Source organism: Lepidochelys kempii, chromosome 5 (assembly GCF_965140265.1).
Source record: "Lepidochelys kempii isolate rLepKem1 chromosome 5, rLepKem1.hap2, whole genome shotgun sequence".
In the NCBI taxonomy this organism is placed as follows: domain Eukaryota; kingdom Metazoa; phylum Chordata; order Testudines; family Cheloniidae; genus Lepidochelys; species Lepidochelys kempii.
The window spans coordinates 109,838,367-109,857,418 of NC_133260.1; the positions used below are offsets into that span (position 1 = coordinate 109,838,367).

The window sequence follows — 19,052 nt, forward strand, 5'->3', positions numbered from 1 at the left end:
TGGCTTATTTCTAAGAGGTTGGATTCTAGACATGCATGCTACTGTACTTCCTCCCAAAGACAATCTAAAGGTAATCTACAGGGTATTTTTATGGCCATACGTTTAGGTGAAACTGAGGGAATGGTACATAGGATGAGAGACAGATAATATTACTATAATTAAAGAGAATTCTGTACAAGCTCCTAAAGGAGGAGGACTGGGGGGTGAGAGGTGGAAGGGGGAATCAAGGCCAGCTGTATGTGCTAGTCTATATCAGGCTTTGGCTCAAATTTGGGTGGGACCATGAGATTTGACTTTTCCGCAATTTTTAATTTAATCTAATTTTCATAATAATTAAAAACCAAGAGCTTCCAAGTTTCCAGAGAAAATTCATTTGAATCTGGGAGTAAAAGACATGGATCTCTAACTGCCCTAGAGAAAGGGGAAAAAAGTTTGTCAATGATTCAAGAACTGTTCAGCTCAAGGAAAAGCGAAGATGATGGCAAAGCATATGAATGAGGGTCAAAACTGCAGATGTTAAAGGTTAATTTTACTAGATAATGAAAACATAGAAGATAGACTAGGTTTTCATAAAGTTATAAGAAAAGTGAAGCTTTCGGTCAAGAATCAGTAATATAGACATAAGGTAAATGTGTTGCATTCTTTTATTTCAGTCCTTTGTCTGAATTATGTCTATTTACATTGAGATTTCTTTGAGATAGAGGACAATATTATGTTTGTACAGCACTCATTATGTTTTTGGAAAATATTAAGTGCAAAGATCTTAAATTGTCAATGGCTAAATGTACTGTGGAAAAAGACATTGGAAAAAGACAAAAAACTGCACCGTAAGGGGCAGAGACTTAACTGCATGGAGTCACAAGCAGGGAGTTGTCTTCTTCTGTGTGGAAAAGGGTTGGGAAGAAGTAATCTGTAATGTCCTGAGCTCATGCTGAATTTAGTAACAGTCAGAGGCTTGAATTTTCGAAGAAAAAGGAAGATTAAACTCCAGTCACAAGTGAGTAACTGGTCATCTTTGCAGTTACACCCTTGGAACATGGTGACTCTTGATAGTTGTGTTTACAACAAGTGAAGTTGTGATGATTAGGATCACATACATGCCCCTTTTCAAATTTGAACATTTGCGTCCTCCTGGCTATATAAGGAAATGTGTCGGTCTTTCCACTCAAAGTAACAAGAAATGAGCTTGATGCAAGAGTCACTTAGAGAAATTCTATGACTTGAGTTATGCAGGAGGGTCAGACTATGATGATCATAATGGTCCCTTCTGGTTTTAAAATATATCTAGAGAGCTGTATAATGACAGTCCCTTAAAATGCCTATGAAGGAGACATTTCGGGCATGCCATAAACACAGCTTTATGTCTGACTGACTAAACCTTTCGCCCCTGTGGTACTGAAATCTATAAAAGATCCTTATACAAGAATCTGGATACAAAATCTATTTAATCCATTTAGCCAATCTGAACAGAGATTGGCTTCCCCTTGGACTTGTCCTCAAACACCACAGCGAGCCCTGGAGATTTAGGGAAGGATTTTACCCTCTTAGATAACTTATCACCCATTTAGCATCTAACATATGCAACCTGGTTTCTCCTAGTAAGCTCTGACGTTTAGTGAATAATGCCAGATAAAGAGGAACTTGTTTTGTTGGAAACTCTCCTGATAGAAACTAGTGGTGTGAACACCAAGGCAGTTTATCCTAACAGAACACTGTATATGCAGGATAAACCACCAGGCCTGATCTCATTCATTCTCTTCAGGCTTGCACACCTGAGAAAGTTGCACCAGTATAATTTTAATCAGCTTTTAAACTGATCTAGTTAAACTGACTAAAACTAGGTGCAAAAGACTATGTGGACACTTATTTTGATATGAGTGTCTTATAGAAGTTTAGTTAAACCTGTTCCTAAATGACTTAGGCCTGGTCTACACTACGTGGGGGGATCGATCTAAGTTACACAACTTCAGTTACGTGAATAATATAGCCGAAGTCGATGTACTTAGACCTACTCATGTGGTGTCTTCACTACTGCTGCTGCTCCCCCGTTGACTCTGCCTGTGCCTCTCGCAGCGGTGGAGTACAGGAGTCGACAGGAGAGTGCTCGGGGATCGATCTATCAAGTCTAGACTAGACGCAATAAATCAATCCCTGCTAAATTGATCGCTGCCCACCGATCCGGTGGGTAGTATAGACATACCCTTAAACTAAACCAAAATAAGACATTCTTATTCTGAAATAAGAGTGTCCATGCAGCTTTTTCCACCAGTTTAACAAGATCAGTTTAAAATTTATATTTTAAGTTATACCAATGCAAATTCCTCATGTAGAGAAGCCCTTACTGCATGTTATGACCACCAGTGACAGTTGAGGAACTGGATACATAGGAAACATTTCTCAGAGACACACGCACAATAGCTCAAAGGATGCCCCTACTAATCTTAATATTAGGTTTAGTTGTTAGGAAGGGAGAGGCTCTAGTACATGTGAGTAGACATATCATTCATTGAAAGAATCTTTTACAGTTAGTATATTCAAAAACTAAGCACTTATGTTCTATACGGAAGATGATATGCATCTATGGCTTCCAAATGTTTCCTTAATGACCCAGAATTTCAAATATTTCCTGTGTACTACTTGATCATGTTGCAGTTCTTTGCATTCCAGGTCAAGAGTCTTGACTCAGTCCTATAGATTGAGGAATGATGAATTCCAAAGTCACCATATGGAGCCTAAAACTTGCATAAAATTCAGATGCAAATTGGCATGAAAATCTTCTCTTTTTGGCTACTGGAAATATCAGCAATAAAATCAGTTTTTCATAAGAGGGCCCCTTAAAAAGGGATGAGAAGAGAGAGAGGACTGGCAGCAGCATGAAACTGAACTGTTTAACTATTCCACTATTTCAGGCAAACCACAGTTCCAAATTCCTTCTACTCCATGACACAAAGAGTCTCAAGAGACTATCCCTACAGGGCAAAGGGAAAGAATGACAATCCCTACAGGGTGAAGAGAAAGAACAGCAGCGTTCCATTAGATTAAGAGAAGGGTCCCCTCTGGTGCCCCATCAAATTTGCTGTTTGAAAGCTGAAATCAAAGATAGTACTAGGGAAGCTGAGACTGAAGACTTAAGTAAACACTTTCTTTGTCAGCGGGGCTTTTGGGTACAACTGGTATTAGACAGATAAATGCATCCAGAGTGTCTGAAGGACTTCTCATCCTGGAAGACGGATTATAGAAGCCCAAGGATCTTGAACCTCTCTACCATGAATCGGAGATCATCTTGCTGAATGGATCCAGGCTCACCTCCTCTCTCAAATTCTCCAAAAGGTGGCTGAACAAATGAAAGAGCCTGCCCCAGACACAGAACTTATATCTACCCACAATTGCCTTGAAGTTGTCTAAGCAGAGAGCAAGTTGCCAATGAGTATGCCTTCAGCTCAGATGACCCCATTTATTTTTATTGCTCTATTGTCCATAAACTGAACAGAATAGCTTCCATCTTTTATCTTTACCAGCCATGGTCAATGCTGATAGAGAACCCAGAAAAGTGTAGCTATTCAAATACTCAGTCTCCTGCCACAGCTGTCAATATAATCAATTGGCTCTGAATCCTAGCAGGAAGAGGACAGAGTACACCACTAATAATTTTCAGGGTCTAGCAGACATTCATCAAGGACCACTTTCCCATTCTGCCTCACCTCCAAACACATTGTAGAGCTTATGGGCTCTCTCATGTATGGTTGACATGATGATATTTAAGGCCTATACAAAATTCACCTACCAGTTGGAATGGTCTGAAATAGTCTAGTAATGATAGCAAGATAGCAGTAATGGTGTCACTGGTAAAAAACAGATAGCTTCCACAGCCCTGCGATAATGAAACATCCTGATACTCATTTGTGCCAATAGCTGGTTCTGTAAGACAGGCCTTCAAGATTAGCATGTTAGACCCAGATGCTCAGTGGTATTTAGGATCCTTTGAGGATCTGGACCTTAGTCCGTAATTCAATTAATGCTTAGGATGTGTCTGTGTCATATGCCATTCATCTGATTGGTAAAATGAACCTGAAGAAAAAAAAAATCCAAGATTACTTGCTATAAATCATGTGACAGGAGTGCCACCTGAAACTCCAACTTTTGCAGCATTCTCTTATGCGGTATCAAACTCTAGGTCCACAGCTACACCAACAGTTTTTAAACACTGTCTCCTGTGGGATCAGTAACTTATCTGGTGTAGAAGTTCTCTAAACTGAAGAGCGGACGTCTCACATATGAGGCCTGTCAATGGATTTATGAACTTGAATCATGAGCCTGGATCCTCTCACTGAGTCTTTGATGTTGAGGAAGCTGCAATAACATTGGTCTGAGCATCCTTCAGTCCTGCTTGAATGCCAAGAAACACAAGAGGCTGTGGATCCGGATGTGAACTGTAGTTAAATGGGACACCAAGTCTGAGGAATGACAATGTGGACGATTGCTTAATTCTGTGCATATCTGTTCACTTAGAAGACAATGGTGGGGCCAGTCAGTGAGTTCAGTACAACAGTTACTCAAACTGCATTCTCCTAAGCTTAGTATATAGTAGCTCTTCCTCCTTGGTTCTGAGTAGTGCAGCCTTATCTATCACTCGCTTCAGAAGGCATTATACTCTTCTGGAGAGCTCAGACCCATGAAGGATGGGATCAGAGGCTCATCCTGTGAGCTCTCAGATTTGTGCATTGCCTAACAAAGTTGGCTTTAGGATTAAGGCACCTGCCTAGTTCAGGTCTGATTCTCCTGAAACCATCGATACAGACTTCCATGATTGGTATCAGAATTTAAGAGCTTTACCGTCTTAAGTCTCTTCTCCAGTGTAAAGGTGGCCTCTGCACTGCCCCAGTCCTCATCCCTTTCTGCGATGGACTGTTCCCCCAGTATAACTTAGAGCAGCCTTAAGACTGGGCTAGGTCATGCTTCTTCCACCACTCCAGCTTCACCGTCTACACTAGTAGCAGGGCTGGAGGGTGGTATAGAGGCCATAATTCCAGCTCTTTAGCACTGGAACTTCCACCTACAGTCCTCTCAGGGATGGCTATGCCAGAATCTGTTGACAGTGCAGTTGCATAGTAAGAGAGATCATCAAATGTGCTATTGCAACACTATTTAATACAGCAACAAGAAATGTTAACTCTTATGTAGTTCCCATACAGTTGGAGGGGAACTGATCACTTTTCTTTATGTGCAATTTTGTGCCACTACTGCATGTAACCTCACTTCCATTAATGCATGGAGAGGGTAAGTCTGCACACAGTCATGCATGGGTGGAACAATCCCTGCTCAAGGTCTTTTGCTTGGCCAAATATGATAAAGAAAGATAGGGCCTGAAAGTAATTTCCATCAGAAGACTATCTAATGGTAACTTTTCCACTGTTCATACTGCACCTCTTCATGAGATTCTCCAGAGCTGTCAGTATGGCACTGAACTACTTTGCCAACAAATATGAAAATTATAAAGGAGGAGTGTAAGGAAACACCAAATGCTTTACAATCACACATACACCAAGGCTGAGGCATCCTTTAAGAGCATCATTGGTTTTGGAAATATAAATGGTCACTATACATGTGTACAAGTGAACAATAGCTGATTTTACCAACACACAGAAATGTGTGGTGCATATTAGGCAACAATAATTTAGCACTCTGTATGACTCTATATTTAAAAATGGAAAATATAAATAGTAAAATTGCACTTACACTGGGATGCTTTCAAAGGCATCTTCAAAGTTTTCCTGCAAAAAAATAAGCCAAGAATGACTTTTCAATAAATAGAAAGGGTGCATGTGTGTTGTTTTTTAATGAAGTGATGCCAAAAAGCCACACAGCTACAGAATCAGATTGATTTTATTCTACCACTAGAGAAATAACTCACAATTGGGTATTTATTAGTAAGCTACTGGTGCATGCTTTGGTTACAACTTTAGCCTATTAACCAACACCTACCATAGTTTATTGCCATTAGAATATGGAGTTGAACTAGTGAGACCTCCCATCACACCCCACAAGCAGAGCTGTCCTTTCAGCTGAAGTTTATGGTCCAGTGGTCACCTTAGGCTCACACCTTCTATTATAAAAACTATACTTGGGATAAATAATATATTTAAGATAATAACTATAAAAGCTTCACTGGAAATACTTAATAGAAAATTGGATCTAAAAGTGGCCTACAGGGCAACTGGATTCGTTAACTAGTGAAGAGGCAATTTAAAACTTGTACTCTCCCCATCAGTCTTTTCTCCATTCTTTCCCACAGTCACTTCCTCCTCCTCTTCCCCAGTCCTTTAAATCAAGCAATCATAGAAACGTAGGACTGGAAAGGACCTCAGTAGGTCATCTAGTCTAGTCCCCTGTATTCAAGTCAGGACTATGTAATAATTAGACCATGACGGACAGGTGTTTGTCTAACCTGTTCTTAAAAACCTCCAATGATGGAGGTCCCACAACCTCACTTGGCAATTTGCTCTAGTGCTTAACGACCTTGACAGTTAGGAGCCTGCCTTAGCCCTGCTGCCATCCCGGAGCCACTCAAGGTAAGCGATGACGGGATGGAGCCTGCACCCCGAACCCCTGTCCTGAGCCCCCTGCTGCACCCCGCACCCAACCTCCTGCCCTGAGCCCCCTCCTGCACCCTGCACCCCTCCTGCACCCCAACCCCCTTCCCTGATCCCCTGCTGCACACCACACCCCTCCTGTACCCCAAACCCCTGACCTGAGCCCTCTGCTGCACCCTGCAACCCTCCTGCCCCACCCCGCACCCCTCCGGCACCTCAACCCCCTGCCCTGAAACCCCTCTCATACTCCACACCCCTCCCTGTACCTCAACCCCCTGCCGAGCCCCCTCATACACCGTGCACCCCTCCTGTGTCACAACCCCTTGCCCTGAGCCCCTTCCAGCACACCGCACTCCCTCCCACACCCTGCACTCCCTCCTGCACCCTAACCTCCTGCCCCAGCCCTTCATTCATGGCCCTGCATGCAGTTTCCTCACCTAGATGTGGCCCTTGGACCAAACAGTTTGCCCACCCCTGATCTAGGCTGTATTTCCCTAACTTGTTTATGAGAAGGTCATGCGAGACAGTATCAAAAGCCTTACTAAAGTCAAGATATACCACACCTACCTCTTCCCGACTACCCACAAGGCTTGTTATCCTGTCCAAAAAAGCCCCTATTAGGTTGGTTTGATACAATTTGTTCTTGATAAATCATGCTGACTGTTACTTATCACCTTATTATCTACTAGATGTCTGCAAATTGATTGCTTATTTGTTCCATTATCTTTCTGGATACTGAAGTTAAGCTGACTGGTCTGTAATTCCCTGGGTTGTCCTTATTATAGGCACTTATGATTGGCACTACAGATTCCCTCTTCCAGTCCTCTGGAATCTCTCCTATCTTCCATGCATTTTCAAAGATAATCACTAATGACTCAGATATCTCCTCAGTCAGCTCCTTGCGTATTCTAGGATGCATTTCATCAGGCCCTGCCGACTTGAAGACACCTAATTTGCCTGAGTAAGTTTTAACTTGTTCTTTCTCTATTTTAGTCTCAGATCCTACCTCATTTTCACCCATGTTCACTATATTATACGTCCAATCGCTACTAACCTTTTTGGTGAAAATTGAAACAAAAATGTCATTTATCACTTCTACTATTTGCACATTTTCTGCTATTGTCTTTCTCCCACCTCATTGAGAAATGGGACTACCCTGTCCTTGATCTTCCTCTTGCTTCTAATGTATTTGTAGAATGTCCCAGTCTCAAGCCGAGCTACCGATCCAGTAGCTTCCTATAGTCAGAAACCATTCTAAGCCAGTGGTGCAGAGATGCTGAATGAGGAAGTATCCTTTTCCCTCTGAAGTGCCACTAGAAACATGTCATAAGGAAGTAGTTCAAAGAGGACCTAAGGGAAAAGACTGCTGTTATAATTGGAGAAACAGCAATCAGAGGAAGCAGCCTGGGCACTACAGCAATTAAAGTCTTCCTTCATCATGGTTTCTGAGAAGCTGCCAATGTCAGCAGTCTGGCTGTAAATGGGTCATGACCCCTTAAATTAGCAGCCCCATGAATGTCTCTGTTGCACCCTTCCCAAACACACTCATTGCCAAGGCCTTAATGGAAGAGAAATAATACCCAACTTTTCACACTGATCTGAGTGGACAAAAGCAAATTTGCCTCAGAGATGGCACAGTACTTGTGAGAAATAAACTGTCAGATGAAAATAAACCAGCTACCCAAAGTTCAACCCAAGTCAGACAGATGGAATAGTGGTAAAAAAGAAGCAACTTGAGAAATTTGTTAAACCCATGACTGCATGAAGATATCCACCCATCCAAGCTTCCCCACCTCCCAGTTGTCAAAGTAATGCAAAACCTTGGAATATTACCAGGGTTTTTTTGTTTTTGGGTGGAGTATAGATAGCATTTTAGATGTATACTACTGTGCATAAGCATGTCATCATGTGACTGAAGTTATCATACAGTAACAATCCAGGAAGTTGGGCCTTTATTGTATGAACTTTTGATTTCTTAGTGAATGCTTATTAGAAATGTATCTGACAAGTAACTTCAAATGCTATAATAAATTGCTAGGTACTAATTTTAACTGCCACATGATAACTTTGATTTGCCTTTGAGTAATAAATTACACTAAAGTCCTCCAGTGTGATGTTAACACATGCAAATGCCCAAATATGTTATTTTCCTTTAAGTAAAAAATGTAAGTTATTTTCCATTCAGGAAAGACAAAATTTCAAGTAAGGAAACTAATTTTATCATTTGGTATCAGCGGAATCTTCTGCTCCAGCAAGCTTCACATTACTGAGAGAGTTGGAACCAGTGAAACACTATCCTCCAATCACTGGGAGTAAACAGATGAATGCAATTAAAATTGAGGTTTTATTGATGGATCATTTGGAATCTACTATTTTCTCAAGAGAACCAGCTGGCTGCCATAATCCTGGAACTGGAGAAGCAGAGAAAGACCAGAACAGAAAAAGACAAACAGCCAAGGACTTGGTCACGACAAGCCCCTAAAACAGAGGCTGGGGCGAACTACAGCCCACATCCAGCCCATGGTACTGTCCTGACAGGCCCTTGAGCTCCCGGCTGGGGAGGCCATCTCCCAGCCCCTCCCCTGCTGTCCTCTCTCCCCCCTGTAGCCTCAGCTCGCTGTGCCACCAGCCCTCTGGGCAGCGGGGCTGCGAGCTCCTGCCAGGCAGCACAGCGGTGGGGCTGCTGCTCTGAGTGGCATGGTAAGGGGGCGGGGAGCAGGGGGGTTGGATAAGGGGCAAAGGGTTCAGGGGATGGGGATATAGTTGGATGGGGGGGTCCAGAGGGGGGAAGTTGGGGATAAGGAGCAGGGGCGGTTGGATGGGTCGAAGGTTCTGAGGGGGGCAGTCACAGGGAGGGAAGTGTGAAGGGGTGGATAGGGGGCGGGGGTCAGGCTGTTTGGGGAGGCACAACCTTCCCTACCTGGCCCTCCATACAATTTCAGAACCCCGACGTGGCCCTCAGGCCAAAAAGTTTGCCCACCCCTGCCATAAAATAACGTAGTTGAGCTGAGATAGCAGGCTGCTACACATGGAGCTGAACACACGAATATAAATCCTTTGATGTTGTTACCTGGGCCTCACTGAATTGCTGGGGGGGGGGGGGAGGGAGAGGGCTCTACTACTGAAGCTAAAAGTCCCCAGGCTTCCCTGAACACCCTCTCTTTGTCAGACTGAGGTCAAGCTAGAGAAAGAAGAAAATGGCAAAATAGCTTAAGAAAAGAACACTCTTTGAGAGCTTATTGAGGAAACCTCTGCTATAGTGTAGAAATAAGCCTGGTGAGCAAGACTCATGCAGTTTACTAGGTACCTGTAAGAAGGTGCTGTCAGAAAGTCTGTACCAAGATGGGAAAGTCCAAAAGAGGAACCTCTTGCCTACTTCTAACACTTGTAAAAGACAGAAAAACCCAGAAGTCCCAACCCTGACAGACTAGCAGATTCCAATGATAGGTGAAATGAATTTTTAAAAAATTAGAATACCTTTGTCTAGCTCCTGCTTCTGTCTGGCTGCCACTGGGTTTTGCTCCATTCTGTTCATTCTGGCTGAGCTAAGCACATGCATATGCATTTGCAAGATCAGGACCCAAAGTATAGTGCTATCATTTTTGCCCTCTGTCTACACTCATGGATAAATTGCACAATCAGGACCTTTATGGAGAGATTATATAGCTCCATATAGCTGGTGTTCATAAGGAAGTTACATTCAAGAAGGTAAAAGTGAACTTTTGTACTATGATTGAAAAAGCATATTTTGTTCGTATAACATTCTCAAGGTCTTTCTGATATATATCACTTTGTATATGAACATATTAGAGGGTTTTCAGTTTGACTCTTACTGTCCTCAATTGACTGTTCTTTATGAACAACAGTCACAGAGCAAAGGAAATAAAAAACTTGTTCTTGTTTCTATTATTTAAAACTATAAGATAAGAATGAACAGCAGTCAAGGGAAACAAGAGTGAATTATACATATACATGCCCCACATGTGCTAACAATATCAATGATAAATATAATTTAACATATGCTTTTGGCCACCACTCATCAACTCTAATTCGAACAGGAATTATTTTAGGAAAGTCCTTATGGCCTGTGTTCTGGCTTTGGAATCTATGGAACTGTGTCCACTAACCGAGCTCCCCATCTACATGTAACATTCTAAACTTCAGAGTAACTCCAAACAGCCATCATTAAAAAAATAAAATAAAGCCTGCCACAGAATGTTCTCCTTTCCCACCATAATTATACTGTCTATGGTACAAGGACAGGCAATTTTCAGCCCAGAACCAGAAACAGGTTTAAGACAGATAATATCATGACCCTGCAGAGATACAAATGGAAGCTTTATACAGTACTATTAAAACAAGTTGAGTCCCCAGATTGCCAATGAGACATACAGCTCTTCCTTCTCACCCTAAGAAGTTGTGTGAGAGAGATTTGACTCCATAAATCATAACATTTGATTGGCTATACAAGAAGAGGAAAAGCACCTGAATATTTTTTTAAAAAAATCTAAAATAGTACTTCTGTAATATATGTAGCATATTCCAACTGATACATGATATTATGTGAAGTATAAATTTTATTGGCATTCATTTGGGGTGACACAGCTCCTGAATGATATGTGGCTATTACAAAATCACAGTGATTAAAATGTTAAGCTACATTAACAGTGTTTCTACACACATATAGACATAGGACTTGCACTGTTTACGTACTATCTACTAGTCAGAAGACCAGCATATGGCCAGAAGTGGAATTGAAAGGGAAAGAGCATTGTTTCCCCTGTGGGCACCAAGAGAGGAAAAGGGAGCGACTTCAAAAAGCCTTTTCACTGCTGCAGGTCAGTGTACACCAGGCCCATTCTATCCTCTGCACAAATGAGATTTCAATGAGATATCCCATGAACCACCAAAAATAGTGGGGGAAGAGGGGGGGTCCACAGCATGTGTGGGGAAGTTGGTTGGGTTTGATTTCTGGTTTTAATTTGTTGATTTCTGGATTTTTTGTTTGGTTTGTTTCATTTCATATGGGAGAAAGGAGACACACAAAAGGGACGGCAGGTCCTTCAGCTCCTAGGGACCCTGGCTGATAGACCCTCTTTGTGAATTAGTAGCACACAAAGTCCAGCAGGTGATGTCCACCAAATATCTTTATTGCTGTTTATGGGTTACGTACATCAAAACATAGCAGCGTTTTATACTGCTTGGTTTATTCTCAGAGCTATTCTGCTGGTGAGCTAATTACCTGATTAACTCATCAGGCTCCCTATAAGTGCAAGTGATCCTTTCTACCCTTCCAAACCCAAACTACTTTAAGTCCCTTCTACTCTAACTACACTCAGTGCCCTGGGTGTTTTAAGTGACATGGGTGCTGGCTTCCAAAAGGCTCACATTATAGCAACTATCAGCACCCTTTCACAGTGTGGTTAGTTACTACAATGTCACCCAGAAGCCCCCTCCCCACACACACACACACACCAAAGAAAGTGAAAAAGCAGTAAGAGTAGCAAAGTAGTTTTCTGCCCCAGCCCTGGACCATGACAGTAAAGATACCTATCCCACATTAAACTATCAGGAAAGGGAGTGATAGTGGGGGAATCCAAAATAACTCTTTCCAGATCAGATTTAGGGTTTCTTCACATCTCTGCCTGATTATGCATAGTTTTTTTTAAAATGCTTTGAGGCGCATTTATATTACATCTTTCTTCAAGTATTAAGTCAGTTATCATTTACCATCAACTGAAGTCCTGTTCAATAGGTGGCAAAATTAAAAGTGAAGTGTTATATAACAGATACAATTCAATTTGAAGCTTTAAGGCAATCAGCAGATAATCATATTACAATTTTTGCTAACATCTTCACATTACATACAATTCAATGTGAAAGATAAAAGTTGAACAGTCAGGTACATTGAAATAATAAAATCCATACATCCCCAAAATCATCCAGCTATTTTAAATGCATAGGGCAACACAATCATGAAATGTTATTATAAATACAAGTGCCATGTGAAACATAAGGTCTGAAAATGAGAATGCTCAGTACATGATTTTAGTTTATGTTGCGACCCACAGATTTTCATTGGTTCTTATTTGGAGAAGAGCTCAACTCAAGAATTTAAATTTAGAAAAGGATAGTTGTCATAAATATAAAGGGAATGGTAACCACCTTTCTGTATACAGTGCTATAAAATCTCTCCTGGCCAGAGGCAAAACCCTTTCACCTGTAAAGGGTTTAGAAGCCAAGGTAACCTCGCTGGCACCTGACCCAAAATGACCAATGAGGGGACAAGACACTTTCAAATCTGGAGGGGAGGGACAAAGGGTTTTTGTCTGTCTGTGTGATACCTTTGTCAGGAACAGATCAAGGATGCAAGTTCTCCAACTCCTGTAAAAAGAAAAGGAGTACTTGTGGCACCTTAGAGACTAACCAATTTATCTGAGCATAAGCTTTCGTGAGCTACAGCTCACTTCATCGGATGCATACTGTGGAAAGTACAAAAGATCTTTTTATACATACAAACCATGAAAAAATGGGTGTTTACCACTACAAAAGGTTTTCTCTCCCCCCACCCCACTCTCCTGCTGGTAATAGCTTATTACCTTTTGTAATGGTAAACACCCATTTTTTCATGGTTTGTGTGTATAAAAAGATCTTCTGTACTTTCCACAGTATGCATCCGATGAAGTGAGCTGTAGCTCACGAAAGCTTATGCTCAGATAAATTGGTTAGTCTCTAAAGGTGCCACAAGTACTCCTTTTCTTTTTGCGAATACAGACTAACACGGCTGTTACTAACTTTACAGGAGTTAGAGAGTAAGTAATCTAGCTAGAAAATGCGTTAGGTTTTCTTTGTTTAATGGCTTGTAAATTCGCTGTGCTGGAGGGATTGTGTATTCCTGTTTTTGTGTCTTTTTGTAACTTAACGTTTTGCCAAGATGGATTCTCTGTGTTTTGAATCTGATTACCCTGTAAAGTATTTACCATCCTCATTTTACAGAGGTGATTCTTTTACCTTTTCTTTAAGTAAAATTCTTCTTTAAAGAAGCTGATTGATTTTTCATTGTTCTTAAGATCCAAGGGTTTGGGTCTGTGTTCACCTGTACCAATTAGTGAGAATCAAGACTTCTCTTGGGAAGAGGGTGTAGGGCTTGGGGGAATATTTTGGGAGAACAGGATTCCAAGTGGTCCTTTCCCTGTTCTTTGTCTACAACACTTGGTGGTGGCAGCGTTTTACCTAATCCAAGGGCAAAGACTTTGTGCCTTGGGGAAGTTTTAACCTAACCTGTTGGAAATAAGTTTAGGGGGTCTTTCATGCCGGTCCCCAAATCTGTACCTTAGAGTTCAGAGTGGGGAAGGAACCTTGACAGAGTAAATAAAGCAGCCTCTAAAGGGCATGGCAAAGACATTCATCTATGAATCCTTCCACAACAACAAAGTGGCACAAGACAAGATTAAAGGTGTCTCAGAGATTTTTTTTTTTATTATACAATCACATTAAGTGTGGTATGCAAATAAAGTTTCCAACAGGTGATAGCAGTAAACGAATTATATTCTGAAGTTATAACATTTCATTTGGACGCTGGAAGAAGAGATTTGTTGGAAGAGAAGTGGATATAAAAGAAAATTTTAGATGAGTTCACCAAGCTGGTACAAGTGTAAAATTACATCAGACACCACAATGACAGACAGTGTAAGAACAAAAATAAAACAGATTAGAATCCCACTATCTTGGTAGTGAGGGAGAAATTTACACCAGAAAAAAAAGGCGGGGGGGGTGGGGCAAGGAATGATACTGCTATTCACCCTCAGGATTTTCTGGCACTTTTGGGACTGCACTAGGATCAGATTTCACTTCTGCTTTCAGGTCAACTGAAGTTGGCATAAAACCATGCTGAATAAGTTTTTAAAGTAGTCTGGCTAAGAAGGAGAAGTTTAATTACAAAGTGTCCATTAAAACATTAATCAAATCAAGAGGTAGAAGAGACCTATCCAAATCCAGCCAGTATGACAAGTATATTCTTCACTACTGTACATTTACTAGTATTTTGTTCAGTACAGTTTTAGTGTGCCAAACTTCCACTATTTGCCTTGGTTGTTACACAGGAAACTTTCCTAAAACCAGCTCTTAACCTTTTTTAAAATTCCATCTCATATTTAAATTGTAAGCTCTTTGAGGCAGGGACCGTTTACTACTCCACATTTGTAGAGTGCCTAGCACAATGGGGCTTCATTCTTCACTGGCCCATCAGCAAAACAGTAGTAAACATGAATAATAATTATTATTCCTCATTATAGCCCATTAACCTATATTTAAAAAGGTTTGTGTTTATATCTTTGAACCCCTTAGCTGATGTCTTCAACATAGTTTCTGCTTGGCTACAACATACATATTTAACTCTTTTACTCTTTCCTCTTAAGTCAGATTTGTGGGCTTTGTGCTGCCTAGGATGTAGCATCCTAGATGTAGATCTCTAATAAAGTATTCTTTAAACCTGTCCTGGTTATTCTAGGAGCCTTTGACAAAACGCAAAAAACCTAGGATAGCTTCAAACCCACTAGCAGCTCTCAACAGAACTCCCATAAATCACTTGCATCACTTTTGCCCATGCCCTGTCTTTCCCTGAAGGGGTTAAGGAGAACATTTTTTCTCCCTCCTCCTTGTAGTAATCTTTTATGTACTTGAACATTGTTATGTCCCCTCTCAGTCTTCTCTTCTCCAGACGAAATCAACCCAATTTTTTCAATCTTTCTTCATAGCTCATGTTTTCTAGACCTTTAATCATTTTTGTTGTTCTCCTCTGGACTTTCTCCAGTTTGTCAACATGGTTCCTGAAATGTAGCACCCAGCACTGTACACAATGCTCCAGCTGGGGTCTTATCAATGCAGAGTAGAGCAGAAGAATTACTTCTTGTGTCTTGCTTACAACACTCCTACATTCCAGAATGTTTGCTTTTTTTTGCAACAGTGTTACATGGTTGACTCATATTTATCTTGTGAACCACTCTAACTCCTAGATCCCTTTCCACTGTACTCCTTCCTAGGCAGGCATTTCCCATTTTGTACATGTGCAATTGATTGTTCATTCCTAAATGGAGTACTTTATATTTGTTCTTACTGAATTTCATCCTATTTACTTCAGACCATTTCTCCAGTTCGTCTAGATCATTTTGAATTTTAATCCTATCCTCCAAAGCACTTGTAACTCCTCCCAGCGTGGTATCATCCACAAACTTTATAAATGTACTCTCTATGCCATTATCTAAATCGTTGATAAAGATATTGAACAGAAGTGGACCCAGAACTGATCCTTGAGGGACCCCACTTGATATGCCCTTCCAGCTTGACTGTGAACCACTAATAACTACTCTTTGGAAATGGTTTTCCAACCAGTTATACACCCACCTTATAGTAGCTCCATGTAGGCTGTATTTCCCTAATTTGTTTAGGAGAAGGTCATGTGAGACAGCATCAAAAGCCGTACTAAAGTCAAGATATACCACATCTACCGCTTTCTTACTACCCACAACGTTTGTTATCCTGTCAAAGAAAACTATTAGGTTGGTTTTGTCAAGACTAAATTGTGTCGAACCATGTTGACTGTTACTTATCACTTTATTATCTTCTAGATGTCTGCAAATTGATTCCTCAATTATTTGCTCTATTATCTTAGATAATATCTAGAGCTATTCCAGGTACTGAATTTAAGTTGACTGGTCTGTAATTCCCTGGGTTGTCCTTATTTCCCATTTTTATAGATTGGCATGAAATATGCCTTTCCAATCTTCCAGTTTTGTTATTTTCTGGCCAAATTTCTATTCTGTATAGGTATATTTGTATTAGTTCTTTGTTCCTTCTGGTGTTGGAAATTATTTAGTGAAACGCTATCAGATGCTTTACAATCAACTGTTCCTTCATCCACTTATTTTGCAGGTCTATCAAAACAAAACTGATATTTGCTGAGACAAATCGGCTTTTTATGAACTCTTTATTGTTCTTGTACTGTTGGTGTTCAGTGAGTACACTTGTAACATTTTACTGCAGAGTTTAGATTTACAGGTTGGTGAATGGTAGGATAAGCCTTCATTTGCACTACAAAAAAAAAGAGAAAATTGTGAGTTTCCATTGCATGGTGTGCGTGGGAGGAAGCACTATCAACAAGGCAGTTGGATGTTACCTTTGAAAGAGAAAGCACTACCTGTACTCTGTTGCAGTGCTTGCTGACTCCTTCCCACCTACTACTCCGCTTTCCATACTGCTTTCCTAGTTATGAAATACTTTGTACTTCCACGGTTTCATCAACAGCTTTTGATTCTACCTTTTTAAGATCCTGACTGAAGAGGAAGAGAGAGTGCATACATGAGCCAAGAAAGCACTACTGCAAAGAAGGAATAACTAGGTATGAGTAAACAGGGAAGAAAGTTGCTTTTAAATCCCTAGTCTACAGGCTCTTGAGCAGTTGCTCACATGGACCAACAACAGAAATCCAAGGAGACTGTAAAAAACTGCTGAACCCTATGGGAGGATGTAGGGGGGGAGGGGACGAGAGCGAAGAAAAAAGAAGAAAAAGAAAAGCAGGATAATAGCTTAAAAGACAGATCAAGTAGTTTCTTGTGAATTTTTAAACACTTAAGTTATCTATTGATTTTTAGTATTATTGTCTTCTCTCCTTCCATTACTATTTTCCACAATGAACATATATTTAAGAGAATCCTTTTTAATTTTTTTTTAAATCTGATTTTCATAGAACTGTATGAAGGAATGGCAGAACATGTTTCACTGGTCTATTACTACTGGTCTTTACTAGTTGGAGGCCTATGGCATAGAGCCTTGTGCCTAATAAAACACCAGAGTTGCATGGCAATGGGCCAATAAGACATCCCCTGGAGTGTATTAGTGCGATAAGATTAACTGAATGTTAAGTTTTGCCCTGGATGCATAAGATAACCACAGTTTTAACAGTAATAAAAATGGTTTGCTATTAGTAAAAATGGCTAACTAAAAAAAATTATTAGCAGCACAAAACAGGTATCATTTTTAAAGTTGCATTCAAGTGAATCTAAGTGTGTCTGATAGCGTGGTTTTGTGAATGGAGAGAAACTATTTTTACAGCAGTTCTGAGGAGTAAAGAAATAAAATAGGTAAGAGAAAATTCTCCTGACGTACTTCTTCACTATCACTTCTCCCCAGTAAGAAAGAGGACACCAATGAGGGAATAAATGAATGCAACAATACCTTTCAGTAGAATACTGTTAGCAAAGATTTGGGGTCTGGTAGGTTGTTTCAGTTACGGGGAGAAACAGATGATGGAATCAGATTTTTTTTTTAAATGTAATCCTGTTTATTTACAAAGTCCCTGAACACAGTAGAAATTAGACAACTAGAGACAGTTTTTTCTCACAATTCCAAGACCCTTTCCCATCAACACTTTGCCCAAAAGCGCTCTCTCAGTTTTTCCCAGGGTCAAGCTACAAGTGCTTTTCTGTCATTGGTGCCTTCTTGCTGCCTTCTTAGTCAGCTTCTCTGGGTTTTCTGCTGTTTCTCCCTCTCACACATGCACTTCTCCATCAAACAATACCCATCTGCCTACATTTGCATCCTGTGAAGACTCCTTCCACAAAGCTCAGATTCCTGACTGGTGTACGTGGACCTGTGTTTTGCATCATGGCTCTTAATGTTTTAGCTATCTTATTCCATGTTTCTTATGCTTATTCTGAATGAGGGACAGCTGTTAAGCCCACCAGCCTCAACAAGGTTTCACCCAAACCGCAACACAACACATCATTTGAAGTTAATAATGTACACTAAGAATCAATGTCAGACCACAAGAAAGCTTGAATGTATGCTGAAAAGTCATATTTACTTTATAGTGTTCGTTTAAAGTAGGGATGTCAATTAAGTGCAATTAACTCATGTGATTAACTCAAGAAAAATTCATTACGATTAATCATACTGTCAAACAACAGAATACCAATTGAAATATTTAAAATATTTTTGGATGTTTTTCTGTGTTTCTCTAAAAATATACTGATTTCTATTACAACATAATACAAAGTGTACAGTGCTCACTTTATATTATTTTTTATTACAAATATTTGCATGTAAAAATTATAAACAAAAGAAATAGTATTCTTCAATTCACCTCATACAGGTACTGTAGTGAAATCTCTATTGTGAAAGTGTAACTTACAAGTGTAGTTTTGTTTTTGTTTTTTGGTTTTTTTTTTTTTTAACATAACCGCGCTCAAAAACAAAAGAATGTAAAACTTTAGAGCATACAAATCCATTCAATTCTACTTCTTGTTCAGCCAATCGCTAAGACAAACAAGTTTGTTTACATTTCCAGGAGATATTGCTGCCTGCTTCTTATTTAAAATGTCACCTGAAAGTGAGAACAGGTGTTCACATGGCACTTTTGTAGTTGGTGCTGCAAGGTATTTACCTGCCAGATATGCTAAACATTCG

The 19,052-nt window shown here is 40.3% G+C and overlaps 1 protein-coding gene across 6 annotated transcripts in view; it reads right to left on the reverse strand.

Moving 5' to 3' along the window:
- TTC39B (tetratricopeptide repeat domain 39B) overlaps window positions 1-19,052 on the reverse strand; it is a 183,368-nt gene that overhangs the window by 85,401 nt on the left and 78,915 nt on the right. For all 6 annotated transcript variants that reach the window (XM_073345444.1, XM_073345443.1, XM_073345448.1 and 3 more), the window contains one exon: window positions 5,737-5,771. Coding sequence is in view for 4 of the 6 variants with exons in the window: in XM_073345448.1 (XP_073201549.1) it covers window positions 5,737-5,771 (35 nt within the window). In the remaining 2 variants the exon portion in view is untranslated. The remainder of the gene's footprint in view (window positions 1-5,736; window positions 5,772-19,052) is intronic.